Source organism: Microcaecilia unicolor, chromosome 11 (assembly GCF_901765095.1).
Source record: "Microcaecilia unicolor chromosome 11, aMicUni1.1, whole genome shotgun sequence".
Taxonomy (NCBI): Eukaryota; Metazoa; Chordata; class Amphibia; order Gymnophiona; family Siphonopidae; genus Microcaecilia; species Microcaecilia unicolor.
In genome coordinates this window covers 153,996,412-154,015,450 of record NC_044041.1, presented here as the reverse complement: position 1 = coordinate 154,015,450, position 19,039 = coordinate 153,996,412, and the positions used below count along the sequence as shown (strand labels likewise).

The following is a 19,039-nucleotide window of genomic DNA, read 5'->3' as shown; positions in this document are numbered from 1 at the left end:
TGGGATATAAAAGTTACAATGATTTCCAAGTTGTACTGCTTTGAACAAACGTGATATACTGTTTTGTGAAATGTTCAGTTTGAAATGTTGTTGTTGTTGACCAATAAAAATGATTGAAACATAAAAAATGACAACTTAGTCTGCCTCTTATTTTGCCACTCAGAAGAGCTCTGCCCATTTTGTTCCCTTCTATTCCATTTGATAATATGCATATCCAAACATGGCACAAAATGAGTTCACAACAGATCATAACCAAATTCACTATAAAACATAAAATACAGAGACAATCTCCAAAACATATCCAAGCACCTGTCACCACTCATCCCACTTAACCTCAACTATACACTAAAACTTTTTTTTCCTGAAAAGCAAAAGAACTGTTTTCCTCTCTCTAAAGCAATACTTCTCAACCCAGTCCTTGAGGCACACCCAGCCAGTCAGGTTTTCAGGATATACACAATGAATATGCATGAGAGAGATTGGTATGCCTCAGCCTCCTTGGCATGCATATTTATCTCAATCATATTCATTGTGGATATCTTGAAAACCTGACTTGCTGGGTTTGCCCCAAGGACTAGATTGAGAAGCACTGCTCTAAAGAAAACATCAAGAATAAGCCTGAAAGAGTAAAGAAATATTTGTTTTAGTGTCTACTCAGTACTATAAAAAATAAGCAGGTTTTATTGCCTTTTCCTCCCCCTCCTGTTTTTTTTTTTTTAATGTAATGGCAGGACATGCTGCTGCAGACAGAGACACATGAGGTATTGGACACTTGTCTCGGAGGGCCTCTAGTAGGTCTGAGGTTTTCAGACTAGCCAAATCTTGTACAGAAATCTAGTTTAGAATTTCTGTATACAAATCACTTATGAATATGCATAGCAGACACCCTGAACATCAGAAGCACATAGTAACACAGTAAATGAAAGGAGAGAGAGACCATGATTGCCCTAAAGTCTGCCCAGGAAGGTTGTTGGTCTGTCCATGCTATGCAGTGCAAATTACGTTCCCCATGATTTCTTAGAAGTGGAAGTCATTACATAAGTGTTCGAGCTAAGATGCTGTATGAATGGTTTACAGCCTCTTGTCTCTTAGGGATTCTCTGTGTATATACCTTTCCTTGTTGAATTTCAGCATCATTTTTGCTTCCACTACCTCTTTCAGATGAGTATTCAGGCATCCACTACCCAGCCACTGGTGGTCCGGGAGAGATGGCGGGTGGGCAGGCGATGGAGGGAGGGAGAATGCAGGAGGGTGATAGGAGGGGAGGCACATTTGAGAGAGAGAGAGAATGGGTGAAGAAACAGGGGCACAACATGGAGAGAGTGAGAATATGAATGGGTGAAAGTGTGGGGGGGACACTTGGGGGGAGAGAATGGGTGAAGGCACAGGGGAGCACATGGAAGGACAGAGAGAGAGAATGGGTGAAGGTGTGGGGGGCACTTGGGGGGAGAGAATGGGTGAAGGCACATGGAGGGACAGAGAGAGAGAGAATGGGAGAAGGCACGGAGGGGGCATGTGGGTGAAGGCCCTCTCCAAAGCTGCAGTACCTGTTTCAGCTGAAGCCCCACCAGCCAACGAAATCCACTGCCAAAGCTTCCTCCTTCCACTGCCTCCGGGAGTGCTGGCATTGGCAGCTGGAGGCACCCTGCTGACTTCCTCACTCCTGTAGAAGCACAAAGAGGAAGGGGGAAGCTTTGGCATCCCCACCAGCAAAAGGTATGATATCTGAGGGAGGCGTGGGGAGAGAGAGGAAATGTGCACCCTCAGTCCATCCTTGTGCACCCTCATACACAGTTGGCTACACCCTGACTTTAATTGCAATTACTCACCTTTCTTCTGAATGAATGCCATTTTTCATTACTCTCTATTGTCTATCAGTCCAATTTGTTAAGTCAAGTTTGACCACCTTGGGACCCAGCTCTAGCCTGGTCAGTTTGTTTATAAGCCTCCTATAAAGAACTGTATCAAAGGCTTTGATGAAATTCAAGTACACCACATCAGCAATGGCGTTTATCTAGTTCTCCAGTCACCCAAATGAAGAAAGCAGTTGGCATGATTTGCCTCTGGTAAAAACCATGCTGCCTTTATTCTTGCAAGCCACTGGACTGTAAAAAGCTAATGATTGCAGCGTAACACCACCTGGCTTGCATGGTTTCATAGTTGGCTAGGCCACAAAGCCCAGAGGTCTTTTAAAGGCAATCTTCAGCAAATCATTGGCATCCCCCATGTGAACTGATTGAACAATTCTATTTTATGTAGCTATTCCACAGATAAAAATGTGTGTAAACTATATCTTGTGGGTTTTAAGATCACATTTTTTTCTCAGACTGCCCTCTCTCTGAAAACAGTCATCAACCAGCCTGTAAAGAAACCTGAATTTGTAACCCGATTACCAAAATGAAAAGAAGGGTTTTTTTCTCCCTTTTTTGTTCAAGATGTGATAGCAAGGTTTCTGACTAATATTTGCATTGGGCTTGTATCGTTATAATTTATTACAATAATTTGTGGATATCATTGCTCTGGGATCACAGGTAAAACAATTAATTTGAGATAATTATGCTTTCAGTGGCATATTCTAATGCTTGGCTTCAGCTGGTTTGAAAATTAAGAATCAGACTGCCTGTCCTTGATGCCAAAGAGCAAATCACAGTTTATTTATTTATTTATTTGTTACATTTGTACCCCGCACTTTCCCACTCATAGCCACTTTGAGCCTGCAAAGAGGTAGGATAAGGTGGGATACAAATGCAACAAATAAATAGCAGGTTCAATGCGGCTTACATAATAAAAGGAGAACAAAGCAAAGTGTAGAGAAAAACAGGTAAATCTTAGCAGAGTAATGGAGATACTGTATAAACATCTTCACAGTGACAGGGGTCTATTACTCTGACTTTCAGTGCAGTTGTGTGGGGAGCCTGTCATGCAAAACTGGCACCAACAAAGCCATGCTCTTCTCTCTAGAGGTTACTGCATAAACTGCCTTTGACTCAGGTTCATAGAAGCATGATGACAGATAAGGGTCATATGGCCCATCTAGTCTGACCATCCTCAGTAACCACTTTGATAAGGGCAGTATGGACCATCCAGTCTGTCCATCCTCAATAACCACTAATTCCTCTTTTTCCTAAGAGATCCCACATGTCTGCCCCATGCCTTCTTACTCTGACACAATCTTTGTCTCCACCTGGAGGCCATTCCACACATCCACCACCCTTTCCATGAAAGAGTATTTCCTCAGATTCATCCTAAACATATTATCTCTTAACTTCATTTTATGCCCTCTCATTCCAGAGGTTTCCTTTATTTGAAAAAGGCTTACCTCCTATACATTAATGCCACTGAGATATTTAACGTTTCTATCATATCCCCCCTCTCTCACCTCTCTTCCATCCTACACATGTTGAGGTTCATGAGCCTGTCCTTATATGTTTTATGACTGAGACCGCTGACCAATTTTGCAGCTGCCCTCTCGACCAACACCATCGTGTGTTGGATAAAACAGTAACATAGTAGATGAAGGCAGAAAGACCAATTGACCTGCTTAGTTATCCCTGTCCAGACTGCCTAAGAATAGATCAGATTTCCAGCTGTATAGAGTGACTGCTTATCTAAAATATTTTCTGCTCTTTTATTCCTCTCTGTACCATCAACCTGGATAATAAGATTAACTGTTTATTCATGTACCCTTCTGAAGTCTATCCATAAAGGTTTGTAATCTAAATGTGTGGACATCTGGCATCCTGGGTTCTTACCCACAACGCCAGTCTCTGGGCATTTGTAGCTTGTTTTATGTCCCTCAAAAATCATGGGCAAAAAAAGATATTCAGGCATTCAAAGCACATCTGTGCAGAGGAATCAAAATTGACCATGTACACACATACTTTATGGTGAATGGAAGAAAACAGTAGTACACACATGTAAAGCTGGCAGAACATAATTAACACTACCTGCGTACACAATAGTGAATGTTAGCGGTAAGTGTATAGCCATGCACACATGAAATAAATATTAATGCATACTTAAACACTTTGATACTGGCATTATGTCAACTTGCTCTTTTGAGTGCTCTCTGTTCGGGTAAAAGTATATCTGCGTATATCCAGCAGATAGCCAAGACCTGTCGCTTCTTCCTCTTTAACATCAGCAAAATTCGCCCTTTCCTCTCGGAACACACCACCTGAACTGTCGTCCACGCTCTCATTACCTCTCGCCTTGACTACTGCAACTTACTCCTCACCGGCCTCCCACTTAGCCACCTATCCCCCCTTCAATCTGTTCAGAACTCTGCTGCACGTCTTATATTTCGCCAGAACCGATATACTCATATCACCCCTCTCCTCAGGTCACTTCACTGGCTTCCAATCAGATACCACATTCAGTTCAAGCTTCTCCTTCTTACCTACAAATGCACTCAGTCTGCTGCCCCTCACTACCTCTCTACCCTCATCTCCCCTTATGTTCCCACCCGAAACCTCCGTTCACAGGACAAATCCCTCCTCTCATTACCCTTCTCCACCACCACCAACTCCAGGCTCCGCTCATTCTGCCTCGCCTCACCCTATGCTTGGAACAACCTTCCCGAGCCCTTACGCCAAGCCCCCTCCCTGCCCATCTTCGTCTTTGCTTAAAGCCCACCTCTTCAATGCCGCGTTCGGCACCTAACTCTTACCTTTCAGGAAATCCTGACTGCCCCAATTTGACTGCCCCTATCAGACTGACTGTTCACGTGTCCTTTAGATTGTAAGCTCTTTGAGCAGGGACTGTCCATCTATGTTAAATTGTACAGCGCTGCGTAACCCTAGTAGCGCTTTAGAAATGTTAAGTAGTAGTAGTAAAAGTAGCATTTCGCTCTCGCCTGCACTTATAACGGTTTTTAAACATACCAGAAGATGTGTGAAATGCATGTCTAAAGCTTAATTTTGATCGTCTTAAGGAAAAAAAATCTGTGTTGCATTATATCAGAAAGACCTGGATTTGTTGTTGTTTTAATACTGCTTCTGAAGCGGATGTACATTACGTACTGTATAGGAAAAGCTTTTGTATATCTGGCCCCTAGTAAGTGAAATGCAGTGGAATAACTGCATTTTTCCTAGTATCAGCCAGCCACAGGGCTGCAGGGAGCTTTGCGGCGTGTCTGGCTATCTTGTCTGTTTCAAGAATGCAGCTGGGTCGGTTCCGACCATTGAGTCAGGCTGTGGGCTTAAACCCCGCCTTCGAAGTTAATTCCTCTGCGAGCTCCGGGAGACAAAGGGAACAGTGAGAGGCGCGGTCACGCTTATAAAGTTGCTGCTGTAGCCTTGATGAACAGGAGAGAATCAGCTGTAGAGCGAGCAATCGTATTTTACTGCTTGGATTGTGTGTTCTGCTTTTACATGGAGGTTCTCGTACTCCCCAGGTACAAGCTTCTGGGTTGGAAGGGCCTGGATCGTAACCTGAAGAAAATGGCCGGGCAGCAGGGGCAGCAGATGCAAGGAGCCCAGTCCATGCTGGATCTCAACTTTCAGTGTAAGTGCCCGAGGTTCTTTTAAATTCCCCAAGAAGTACTGTAAGTAGTCTGTTCTCGTTGGCAACGTCTGCTGGCTTCAGCAAAAAGCACCGATCACACAAACGTTGCACGTTAGTTTTTTGGGTTCTAATATATTAGAAACCCAAAAACAGAAGTAAACGGTAGATAGCAACAGGCTGTGGTAAATGGTAGATGAACTCCCTTCAAGGGAATATGCAAGATACTTCAGGGCTTGGTAATGGTCAATATTTTCAGTTATGTCCAATATTTTCGGGAGTAATCCGCTAGACTTTGGGATTTTTTTTTAATTAATATCTACAAGATGGACTAGGAGTGAGTGTTCCAATGTTCAGTAACTAAAGGTATCCAAGGACATAGTTGGCCATAGTAATGAACTAGCCAGGAGAGAGATCTCCGTTAATATCTGATGACCTCCAGTGTTTTGAACACAGTATAATAAGGCAGCAGTACACATAAGAGCCAGGTTTTCACAACAGTTGATAATGCTAAACTCAACACAGTATCCTGGACTCAATAAAGGAGTTTGCTTAATATTAAGGGTGCTCAAACACCCACATCGTTGGTACCTATGGTTAGAGAGGCTTAATCAGTAAGAATAAAAGGAGGTAGTAATTTCTCTCATGATTTGGTGTCCAGTTCTGGAAGCAGAATCTTCATGAAATGTTTCATAGAAGGGTTACCAAGTGATGCAAGGGCTGTAGCAAAGCTCCTGTGACATGATAGACATTGAGATACCTTAAAAGTATGCCTAATACACAAGAAACGCATCTTTGTAGGGAAAAGAAGCTCTATTAAAGAGGATATGAGGCTCCGAGAAGGTAGGGCAATAGCAGAGAATATTTCCTTATAGAAAGGGTGGCAGGTATAAGGAAAACCTTGCCCATGGAGATTGGAAGGCATTCAATAAAATATGCGGTAAGAATAGAGGGTTCCTAGTTAAAAGAAGAAACTAAGTTGGTCAGGCCACAGGCGCTGCAGTCCCCGGTCTCACCTGCCTGCCTCCTTGGCTCCGGGGCCCCCTGCATTCGAAGCGGCAGTCGCAGATCTCCTCTCTTCTGGCCTTCCCTCCCTGTGTCCCGCCCTCACGGAAACTGGAAGTTACATCAGACAAGGGCGGGACACAGGAAGGGAAGGCCAGAAGAGAGGAGATCTGCGACTGCCGCTTTGATTGCAGGGGGCCCTGTGCCGTGGAGGCAGGCAGGTGAGACCATGGACTGCAGCGGCGGGGGGAGCAACAGGGGGCAGAGACGCGGCGCCCTTGCCCCAGGTCCGGCCTCTCAACAAACTCCCTAATGCTCAAAGCTATGAGTGTGCCTAAATTTGAATCTCATTAGCTTTGAACATCAGGGCGTTGTTTTTCTGTGCAGTTCCGGTAGTATTTGTATGGCGCTATTCAGAATACTACCAGAGTTCTGACCATCTGCCCCTTGGTGTGGGGGAGGACAGATTGGCAAAAGTAACCCTCTCCCTCAGTGAGCCTACTGGTTAGCTAATTGGATAGAGGGCTGAATATTGCCACTGTCCAGTTAACTACCTGAACAAACAGGTTAACTACCGTGGCAAACAGAGGGGATATTTAACTGCACTATCCAGGCAACAATTAAAAATGTGATTTAACTGCAATCTATATTTTTAATTGGATGATTATAATTACAATTTTGGTCAAAAAACTAGAATTAAAACTTTTTAACATGTTTTAATTCAATATAGTTAAGGGGTTAATTTTCAAAGTTATAGCTACCATGCCCAGTAATTGCACACCTTCCTTGTTCATATATTTTCAGTCACGATACAGCTAGTTTCAGGCTGAAAATACATCTAATCAACCCAATACTATCCACATAGTGGAGGGGCAGAGTAAAAGCAGCAACTAGGGATTATCCAAGTAGCAGTGATATTCAGTCACTATGCAGATAAATTATACATTTCATTTAGGCCTGCCTTAAATGGATAGAAGCAGTGGTTATCACACTACACACACATTGAGTGCTGTTGATTACATGTGCATAGTGGCACTGATATTTAGTTTATTATGTATTAATTTAAATTCCACAGCCAGTGTTTAAATTTAAACAGTGAGCACTGTGCTAATGAATGCACATCCCTAGAAACTAGAAGGAGGACCAAAGGAAATATTAGATATGTTATTGAAAAGGTGGTTGATGGTGGCATCGCTATTGGCAACCAGAATGATGAGATGTAGAGGGAGGAAAGGATTCTTGGAATCTTGTTAACTGGCAGGGGGCAACTGTGCAGAGCAAGTGGGACAAAACAGCACGTCTGACCAAACTCTGGTGTCCATACCTTCACAGCTCTGGCCATGCAGAACATGGATATGAAGCAGATGGAACTGGATACAGCAGTTGCCAAAGTGGATGAGCTAAGCAAACAATTGGAGAACATGTGGTCTGACAGCATTCCCACCTCTCATAACAACCACCCCCCAGCCACAGAACAAAAGAAGGTATGGAATATTCCTTTCCCCCCCCCCCCCCCCCCCCCAAAAAAAAAAAAAAAAATCCTGTTCTCTTCAAAATCTGTATCATTGTTGTCCTGTACAGGCACTCTAAAATGTGATGTTAGCTGTATGCTTCTGGAGGGACATCCTGTTAGGGATATTTATTTTTGAGTCCCTGACAATTTTCTATCAAAGCCTCATGGAATGACTGGGAATGCTGAAGGAGCATGAAGTGCAGAGACTCCTCAGTATGGTTGGCTACCAAGATTCATGTTGGGTAATCCTTATTAAAGATCTAATCTTTTCTTTTGGAGGCTTAGCTTAATGACCACATAGGACCCATATAACTGGAGAGGGCTCCATTTAAGGGCAGTGAAGTAGTTTAGTGATCTTTCATGCATTGTAAACTGCTTATTTTCTTTTTATGAACATATGTGGTATATCAAATTGAACCTTGATATCAAGGAAAAGGGCACAATTAACTTTTTGGCCCATTCTTACTACTCCTTTTGGGTTTCTAGCTCAATGAGAGCCAGTCTTTGTTGAGCAGTAGTACTATGAGCATGTGTTCACAGATACTGATGGGGAGGGTTAGATTCCTATTTTTATAACCTTCCCAGCCCAGTCACTGCAGGGATAGTCCTTGACCAGGAACCATAGACGGAGAGTTTCTCCAGAGAACTTGGTATGCATATATACCTTAGATCCAGTCAAGAGTCATCATTGAGCAGAGTGACTGGAAGCCTTTCTCTGTACGGGCTATGCATGCTGACTGTATAGTGTCTTCAGCCACTGTTTGGCTGTAAATCGAACCTGGCTGTTCTGCATGGCAGTGCACAGTACTAATATTGAACCCCTGCCCTGACCTTAGTCTCTTAGATTTTGATGGGGCTCATTTTGCTTTCCTCCCTCTGTAGTCCTAGCCTTACTTCCTTCATATAAGGGCATCTTGTTCTTTCCTGCATGTGCCACTGTAGTTTGTTCATGGCCATGGTCCCAGAGGTGTGGTTTCTGGGTGGGGTGCAAGGCTGTTGCAGAGGCTTCAGTTTGTTCTCTGGGTTGTAATTAAAGCAGAATAATTATGTAATACTTGAATGGGAGATCACTTTGTATATGTCTATTAATAACAGACTTATATAACTTTGAAAAACAGAAGAGTGTACTGATGAATTTGGGTTTAATTACCTAATCTTGTTTTTAATCTTTTTGTCTTGATGATGTTCCATGTAATCTAGACCTGTTTGTGAAATGTTTGTGAGAATTGAGTAATCTGTTTAGCTATGGTTGTAAAAGTGGTCTTGTGTTTTCTTAGGGAATGAGAATGACAAAGCCCTCTTGACTGCAAAACAAATAACTTCTGGCAGGGCTGGTCTAAAGGCATCTGATGCCCTAGGCGAACCTTCAGCTGTGTTCCCCATTCCCTGGGTGGCTAGAGGCCCTCCCCTGACCCCATTCTGTTTCACCATCTCTTGCTTCCCTACTTCCCCCCCCCCCCCCCACACACACACAATAAAAAAAAAGTGGTGACCATCATCTCTCTCCTTTCCTACTTCCTTCACCCTGATGTTCAGTAGCATCCCTTCCCTTTACCCACATTAGGGCAGTAGTCGAAATGCCTACACAACATATGCTTACCTCTGTAGGCACACTGATTTGCTGCAGCAGTGAAGTCCTAGTTAAACATCTAGTCTGCCTAGTGGTTGGGCCAGCCCTGATCCCTACATTTTCAGTGTATAATATGCAACATGATGAATCCTTTATAAATGGAGGGGGTCGATATACAACTGGCAGTGCTCAGTATTTTGCTGACCGCTGCCAGCTATATGTCCAGAAATTCAATACTAGGCCATGTCCGTGCTTCAGCATTGAATTTCCAGGTTTCTGGAGCTGGTTAGCACATAGCTAGTTAAGTGCGATATTCAGCACTTTAACTGGCTATGTGCCGCCAAGTGCTGACTCCGCCTACAGAATGCCCCCCAAATAGCCAGTTTTTAGTTCTGCAGGAAGCGTACATTTTCAGCGGCACAAACTGGTTAAGGACCACTGAAAATGAGCAGTTAGCCCCAAACAGGGGAGCTGCTTCTGGCTGGTTAAATCGCTTTGAATGTTGATCCTGGAGTGTGGTGAGTAGTGATGTGGCACACGCTTCACCAAAAGCTTCTACAGGGACTCAGACTCAAAATGGGCTTACAAGTTTCTACAAATTCAGAATCATTTGAATTCAGAATCAAATGAACATTATTCTAACCCATTTTTAATGATTGACTAACTATGTTGCATATTATACATTGACAATATAGTGGTATTTGTTTTGTAGTTGTGTATTACCCTAAGTCCTGTTGGTTGATGGTTTAAAGCATTCTTGACATCATCAACAATGTGATTACTCTCTTATAACCATAATAGCACTTTCCTGTGTCATTAGCCCGTTTCTGGCTGAAATGAAACGGGCGCTAGCAAGGTTTTGCACGGAGTGTGTATGTTTGAGAGAGTGACTGTGTGAGAGTGAGAATGTGCGTGTGTGTGACAGAGTGGGTGTGAGTGTGTCTGTGAGAGAGCGTGTGTGTATGTGAGAATGAGTGTGTGCGAGTGCGTATGTGAGACAGTGAGTGTCCTTCCCTGTCCCCCGTCAGGTGTCAGGACTGGGGGGGACTGTGGACAGTCATGAAGGCAGCCCCTACCAAAATAATGAAAGCAAGACCATTTGTATAATAATCACTGCATTCCAGAGAACAAAATGGAGCAAGTTCCCACATGCTATCTTTTGCTTTCTGTATTCAGTAGCTGACAGGCTTGCTAGACTTACCTAAGTGGCTGCAGCTGCAATACACTGAAAAGAAAGCAAGGAAACCTATGAGACCTAAATACGGCCGTCCCCTTGGCCTCTGACGCTCCTCCCTTCTTCTATTTGATTTCCCTCTGATAGGTCCGTCATTCGGTGTGACGCTCCTCCCTTTTCCTGTTTCAGTTCCCTTTGATAGGTCAGAGCAGTGCAGCTGTGACACTCCTCCCTTCTCTGATAGGTCAGGGCGGGGCAGAGATGTAGTGTGCTTAAAAATGGTTACAGAGCTTCGAACATACGAACTGTTGAAGCCTCAGAGTGTGCTTTAGAACAATGAGGGTGCTTTTTATGTGCAGATGGGGCATGGCCTACAGCCCAGATGGGCGTGGCTGAGACTGAGGGTGAGTAATCCGAATAGCCTAGCCTACCTACCAGGAGGACAGGAGTTCAGGACAGATGGAGTGAGCTTCAGAACGTCTGAGGGGGGATTTTATTTATATAGATAAGGAACAATTAGTTGAACTCTTTTTTAAAAATACATACCTTAGTTTAATACTGAATTATCCGTCTCTTTCTGTTCCCAGAATAACAGATATGAAGCTGGACTTTTGATGTCCCAAGAACAGCCTGTCAAAGGGAACACATCATCCTCATCCCCATCACTGTCCAGCCGGAAGATGCTGGCTACTGAAGTAAATGACAATTATCTGCCTGCCCCTAGCCGCCCTGGGACCACCCCTGCTTCTTATAGTATCCCAGCGTTGGTGTATAACCCCCCACCACACCAACCCAACACACTGTCTTCTGTTAGTCACAAGAATTCACTGGCCCGCAGCTCCTCACCTCGTCCCATGTACTATCTATCAGATCAGAAGCCTCTAGTGGATAGGCCCCAGTCTCCTAGGCCCCAGTCTCCTAGACCCATGGGAGTCCCTTCCAACTATGACATACCATACCTCAGCCAGCCAGGACGGGCATCTTCCCCACGGCCCATGCAGATGAGGCCAGTGGCCCCTTCAGATCACTTATCTCCTCTGCGTCCCATGATGGGTGGGCAGTATGACTATGTTATATATGGAGGACAGCCAGGACGGGCAGCCTCCCCTAGGCCAGTGAGCACCCCTCCTGAGAATTCCATGTCTCAAGCATTCTTCCCGGACAGACTGCCATCACCTCGCCTGCCATCAGTACAAAGCTATGAGATCCCTTCTGTGTACACATCAGCTGTGAATGCTGGATCCAGTGCCGTCACCCCTCTTCGCTCCTCAGGTAATTGCAAACACAGCACCTGCTTATACGTGTGTTAAACTATCCTGGGACTGGCCTGAAACTTAGGTTTGCATAGCTCATTTCAAGCACGAGCAGCCCCAGTACAAACCAATTTCTGTTTTGAGGGCTTTCGTTTTTCTTGGTGTGAGTTGCTCATTGTCAATGTGTATAGGCAGTATTGGCATACCACTCCCTGCCCTGCTGTCGGGGTGGCTTAAGCTATGAGCCAGGTGAGGCACTGGCTCAAGAAACCAAAGATAAAGGGTGCCAAAAGCCTGCCTTATTGACTTGCCCTTCACAGTACAGAAAACATATTCCTTTGTTCTCACTAATGTGCTGTCCTCAGGCACAACTGCAGGGAGGAGAGAACAGCAGTGAGAAGAAAAGAATTTGCTTTTGTCACTGTTTAAAGGAGTATTATTAACGGGGTAGCAGGATGAGGATGCAGTAAGGATGTAATAGTGGGGGGAGGGAGTTGGCTGGAGGGTGCTGATGGGGGGGGGGGGGCTGAACTGAAAGAGGGCTGAGGCTGAGATTGTAAGGGGCTAGTGCTGGAGTGGCTGAAACTGAATGGGGGCTGATGGTTGGGGGGGGGGGGGAGATGGGCTTGGAGAATGAGGCTGTGACAGGGAGGCTGATGCTGGGGGGGGGGAGGGGGGGAGAAAGAATCTACAGTTGATAAGGGAGATGAGCATAGATACTTTGGGAGGCGGGAGGAAGAAACAAAAGCAAGATCAGTGAATATTGGAAGAGGAAGTAAATAGATGAAGGGGAGGAGAAGGTAGGAGGATAGATACTTCGGACATGGGGGGTGCAGGAGAGCATGGATTCAAATGTACCCAGAGGCTCTGGGACTGGATGGGAGGCTAGAAGAGAAAGAATATAAGATTGGCTGGATATTGGGAGTCTTAATGAGAACTCAGACATGGGGAAGCAACTGATTGCCCTGGGATTGGTAGCAAGGAGTGTTGCCATGATTTGGGTTTCTGCCAGATACTTGTGACCTGGCTTGACCACTGTTGGAAACAGGATACTGGGTTAGATGGACTATTGGTCTGACCCAGTATGGCTACTCTTATGTTCTTATGTACAATGCCACCCAAGCTCTGTCTCAATAGTAGACTATGGACTTGGTGGTGATGTGGCATGGTGAACCTCCAAGTATCTGCTTACAGAGTTTTGTGTTGCTTCACACAGTGTCTGTTATCGGAGGACAGAAGAGGTTTGTGTTGCTGTCACTGATGTGACACCAGAATTTGAATAATCTTTTATGTTGCGTTGCATAGTGAAATATCCTACTTATTCTTGACATCCATAGTAGGGGAAGGTTTATTGGTTGGTCTGAGAATGTTCCATGTTAATGAATAATTGGTCCATATTAAAATGGCATTTAAATTATAAGGGCTGTTTTTAGTGGATGTCTGAAATTAGTGAGGTTGGAATATAATTAGAAGTGGCCAATCAAGAGAGTGCTCAGAGGCCAGTTGGAACTGGTTTTGCATTTCCACATCAGGAGATGACTAATGCCTTATGCTGCTTGCTCTCTTCCTATTGGGTGTGATTAACGTTCATCAGGTGCTTCTGGGCTTGCTATAGCAGTAAGTGGAGCTCAGGAGGGAAGGAACAGAATCTGCATATGCACAGATAGAGGCAGAACATTATTTCAACAGAAGCTGAGATGGTGCTTATGTATGGAGGGGGCATGATTTCTGTGATCTAAATGTAGAATACTTTAAGTCCAAATACTACTACTTATCTTTTCTATACACTGGATAAGCAGTGGTATTTAAGCTACAGTCCCAGATTTCTTCTGGTGTGGGGCCATTCTTGTAGTATGAGTCCTGATAGCTGTGTGGTTCATACCATAGGAACCAACTTTTCAATATTATTAGCTCCAAGATGGAGGCGCTAAAGCAAAACTTGACTTAGGGTGTCACAGCCCCTTGAGCTGGCCCTCTCTGTTTTGTAACAAGGATGTATATAGAGCAACACTCGTGCTAATTTGTCTCCCCCTCCCCCCTGTACAGATGACATGGCAACTATGAGAAGAAGACCCCAGAAAAGCTGGAATGAATCAGATTTAGATGTCACCTATGAGAAGAAACCCTCCCATCATACCAATTATGACCGTAAGTTGGTGCCACAAGAGGTTGCCAGGGATCAAACTCCTTTCTGCTTCATTGTGTTCTAGCTTTTTGAAATGAAGCATGAGGCTTTAGACTGTTCAGTATTGTCTTATTGGTTGATACTGATAAGATGTGTAACTGTAAACTCTTTCCCCAGGAGGAGATGCTGTGGTGGGCTTCAGACCTGGCATACCAGTGGGATCCTGGAGAGAGTCAAGCTTGGATATGGCACCAGTACAGGGCAAGGTAGGTTATGTAACCCAGATCCCACAAATATCTGGGACCTGTCACTAGTGCATGAGGAGAGTGTGTGGGGGAGGGAATGAATTCTGCTGTGCCTAGACCTAGAAATTGGGACTGTGAATTTTGCCATTAGTGCACTGGGGGTTGGGTAAGATGGGCCTATAAATTCTGATATTAGTGTACTGGGGAAGCTGTGGATCTTGTACTTAAAGGCTGGGATTGTGAATTCTGGTACCCGTAACCTCCGCTCCCAAGACAAATCCCTCCTTTCAGTACCCTTCTCCACCACTGCCAACTCCAGGCTCCGCCCTTTCTGCCTCGCCTCACCCCATGCTTGGAACAAACTCCCTGAGCCCATACGCCAGGCCCCCTTCCTGCCCATCTTCAAGTCCTTGCTCAAAGCCCACCTCTTCAATGTCGCTTTCGGCACCTAACCCCACTACACCTCTTCTCGGGAAATTTAGACTGCCCCAACTTGACATTTCGTCTTTTGGATTGTAAGCTCCTTTGAGCAGGGACCGTCCTTCTTTGTTAATTTGTACAGCGCTGCATAACCCTAGTAGTGCTCTAGAAATGTTTAGTAGTAGTTCACCTGGGGGAACTGTGGGTTCTGCTATGCCTAGAGCCTGGGTATATGATACCGTACACTTCCCAGAAGGCTGGTCCTACACTCTTCCTGCCCCCTTGGTACTGTTACTATTCTCAGGCTGATGCTTTGGTGCACTCCAAATGGTCCCCTGTGGATGCCACTGCTCTTGGTTCCTGTAGTATGCATTATTGCTAATTAGCCTCTTGAACTTATATAACCCTTGGACTCCCAACTTGCCCTGCCCTCAGATAAGTCTCCTGTGAGTGTCTCAGTGCCTTGCTTGATGCTTCTTGGTGGTTGACCTCTGCTGATCTCCTGGTAATGAACCTGCTTTGCCTGCTTTTTTTCTCTCTCTCTTTTCCCAGTCCTCCAGGTTTGTGGTTTTCCTTGGATATTCTGTGATCTGTGCCACTAACTGGGCATAGATCACAGTGGAAGTTCCAAGACACTATAAGCAGCCTTATTTCTCTGACCCCATTTACTACTGATATGACCCTATTTGGGGTCTCAACCCACAGTTTGGGGTATGTGCTTGAAGTTCTGGCAGGTTCTGAGTATTAGAGGGCAGAACTCTAAAGGTGAAGAAGCATGTTGCAAAGGGAAGAGGAGCTGGGTTTGTAAAACCTGGCACTGAGGGTACTGCTGTGCCTAGAGGTTGGGATTGTGAATTGCAGTACTAGTGTACTGGTTGGAGGGGGGAATTGCTCTATTTAGATGCTCATAGTTCTAATTTCTTCATATTACCACTTTTGTTTCCTAGGATGATCCCCCTTCATTGAACAATGCCACGTTGCCTAAGAACTACAAATTTTCCTCCCTTGCCAGTGAAAGGAGACAGGATCCTGGCTTTTGGAGATCCCACTCTGGGGGCCACACCAGCACTTTGCCTAGAAACTGGCAAGCCTCTCAACAACCCATCTCCCGAATTCCCATCCCACCCAGCCCACAGGGTGTGCGCCCTAAACCTCAGAAGCCCATTCCTCTTTCTATGATCTTCAAACTGCAGAATGCCTTTTGGGAGCACAGAGCCCCCAGCATGGTAGGGAAAACTCAACAGCAGCCGCTGCAGCAGCAGCCACAGATGCTGGTGCCCACACCTCCAACCCAACAAACCCCAAGTCCTGGGAGATCGGTGTCTATGTCGGAGAGTGAGTAGTGTTTAAGTCTTATATAGTGATTCATCTCAATTACGCTTATGTGAAATAACTTCATTAATCCTCCCACCAATCTCCATCTCATTGGCAGCAAGATGGAGAGCATAGGCTTGAGGTGGGGAGCCTGAGTATAGGACAACTGTGTGTTGTGGGTGAGGAAATGTGAACTCCAGTACCAATGCACACCAGAGGTAGACAGGAGCTGCTAAGGTTTCAAAATGACGTAGTAAAGAGGTAATTTTAGAACAATCCAGATGTGTAAACAGTAGTATTTACACATCTGGTTAGTACACCTGTCCAAATAGTGATTTTAGAAAGCTGCTATTTTGATGTTTATGCCCCTGAATACAGAGATTTAGAGGGTGTGGTGAGACTTGATTTGGCCATGCCTCAAACATAGAAGGCATATTGAGATTTAAAAAGAAAAAATCACTATTGGCTTTTACACCTGTCCCAAAGCTCCCAGTTTTAAACCTGGAAGGTCACTAACAAAAGGGGTAGTGCCAAAGCCAACAGCACCCCCTCTACTGACCCTTCCCCAAAACCATTTCATAACCCCTCCCCCTCACCTCCCCTTGCTTTTACTAGAGGCTCTCATTGGTATCTAGCAATTGCTCCTGCCCTGTTTAGTGCCCAAGATTGAAATAGCCACTCTGACCTCCTAGTAGTAATTTTGTAGTTTTGCCACACAGGTGGGGATCACGCCTACTCTCCACTAGACACCAGGGACAGCTAACCTGCTCCTTTTCATACATGGCAAGCCAGGAACTCATGATGATCCTGGCTGCTGCATCTTAAAACAAAATGACCTGGACACTTTTATTTATTTGTAGAACTTATGCTCCTACTGGATATGATATGTGTTTATTTGGGGTGTGAGTTGAGTCCTCTAGAGCAGGGCTACTGTTGTCCATTTGGGAGATTTAGAATTTAGAAAAGTATGTCAAAACAAAGAGGGATGTGAAGAACAAATTGTGTAAATCACCCAGAAAAACTCTTCACTTAATCCATTTACATTACTAACTTTAAATGTTGGTATGCATACTTAAATGCTTGCATACCATCATAATGACTTTATATTCAGACAAAGGGATGAAAAACCCTCGGAGCCCAACTGCTTGTTTACAACTAACAATGAATGTCATGGGCGACTTCACCTCATCAGCATAAAACTCCTCCCACATGTTTTAAATAAATGACATGCAAGATAGTATTGACTTATCTGAAGTTGAAGTGCTGTCAACTTTTGATGTGTGTTCAACTTAAAGAACAAAAATATGGTCTCACCAATGGCCAGCATTTCACTCAACTGCAGCATCGGGGAATTAGGACCAATTCTTTTCAAAACAGCTGCCCATTCCACAGTGCTTCAAGGTTCTCAAAATTTAGAATATACCTCAGGAGAGAGAAGTCCTTTTTGAAGTACTGTTAAGGTACATTAAGTTGATTGTGGGAAGAAAACTGAATACCCAAAGAGACTGGACTAATTACATATTCAGGGAACAGTTGAGGCCTCATTGGTAGAGAAAGTAGGCAGCATGAAATAGGCTTGGAATGGGATGAGATTGGATGGATCATTGTTGTTTGGCAGATTTGATTTTGCCATACATAACAGGAAGTGACCTTTTGTACTACTTAAGGGAATTTAATTATTCCAACTGTAAAAAAAAAATTGTTGTGATTTTTTGAGGACTAAAGTTTTCTTGGTGGTTGCATCTGCATTTTAGAACAAGTTTCCTAAATGGCTATGCCAAAAGATTGACATACCGAAGAGCATTGGAAGCCTGGGTATGGAAACTAGCTTATGGTTTATGTGATTGCTTATCTAAGATTAATTAGTATGGTGATTGGTCTAGCAAGTTTGGTTGTGGGAGGGTGTATTTTAGTGTTTTGCTCTGTAATTTTAACTATCAGAAAAAATTATGAAGTGATTTACAACCAAAGCAGTCTAATAAGTGGAAATAATGTCCTACCCTAAGATCCCCAACATTTTCCTTTGTTTGTTCTAAACAGGTAACGGAAAGTCCCTAAGCCCTGATGGTTTTGAAGGTCTCCAGGATCCATTCAAAGGAACCCCTAACACCCCTGAAATGGGTGAGATAGAACCAGAGCTGGAGACCCTCATCCCGACCAGTGACCCATCACAGGTGGAAGAAGTTCCCCGGCCATTAAGTCCCACCCGCCTGCAACCTATCCTGCCTCCTGAAGCCCAGAAGGTCCCAGAGCTGGAGGAGATCCGTCGGGTCCTAGAAGACATCCCACGGCCGCTGAAGAGGCGTGGTTCCATGGAGCAAACTACCTCCGTTCCCCTGCCCACCCACAAGAAGCAGTATCAGCTGATCATGAGCAAGCTCTTCCGGCGTCATAGCCCCAAGGAGACAGTAACACTGGTGGGGGAAACAGTGGCTGCCCCCCAGCCAGAACTACCAATTATCATTGAGGGCTCTGAAGCCAAAGTGGGAGCCAGCCTACCCCAGGAAACTCTTCTGGCTCCTGCTCCTGTGGCACTCGCTCCTGTAAACATGAGCCCTGTAAGTCTGTAGGAGTTCAACATGAAGATTGATATGCCTCATCCTACTTTCTAAAGTTTGGCTTGTGCTTTATTAGTCTTGTCCTTGTTGTATATGTGGGTTGAATCAGAACATAGTAGCATAGTAGATGATGGCAGAGAAAGACCTGTACGGTCCATCCATTCTGCCCAACAAGATAAAATTCATATGTGCTACTTTATATGTATACCTGACCTTGATTTGTATCTGCCGTTCTCCGAGGACATAAAACAAAAAGTGAGGAGAATGGATGAGGATACCAACACTTGTATATTTATTCACTTAAAAATTAAAAAATAACAATGTACATGAAGATGACCCGACACGGCCGTGTTTCGGCCA

The 19,039-nt window shown here is 44.5% G+C and overlaps 1 protein-coding gene across 2 annotated transcripts in view; it reads left to right on the top strand.

Moving 5' to 3' along the window:
• Positions 1-19,039, top strand: part of PPP1R13L (protein phosphatase 1 regulatory subunit 13 like) — a 127,245-nt gene that overhangs the window by 91,575 nt on the left and 16,631 nt on the right. For both annotated transcript variants that reach the window (XM_030217971.1, XM_030217972.1), the window contains exons 2-8: positions 5,396-5,505; positions 7,840-7,991; positions 11,352-12,036; positions 14,064-14,165; positions 14,320-14,408; positions 15,755-16,142; positions 18,162-18,679. In XM_030217971.1, the coding sequence (XP_030073831.1) occupies positions 5,396-5,505; positions 7,840-7,991; positions 11,352-12,036; positions 14,064-14,165; positions 14,320-14,408; positions 15,755-16,142; positions 18,162-18,679 (2,044 nt within the window). The remainder of the gene's footprint in view (positions 1-5,395; positions 5,506-7,839; positions 7,992-11,351; positions 12,037-14,063; positions 14,166-14,319; positions 14,409-15,754; positions 16,143-18,161; positions 18,680-19,039) is intronic.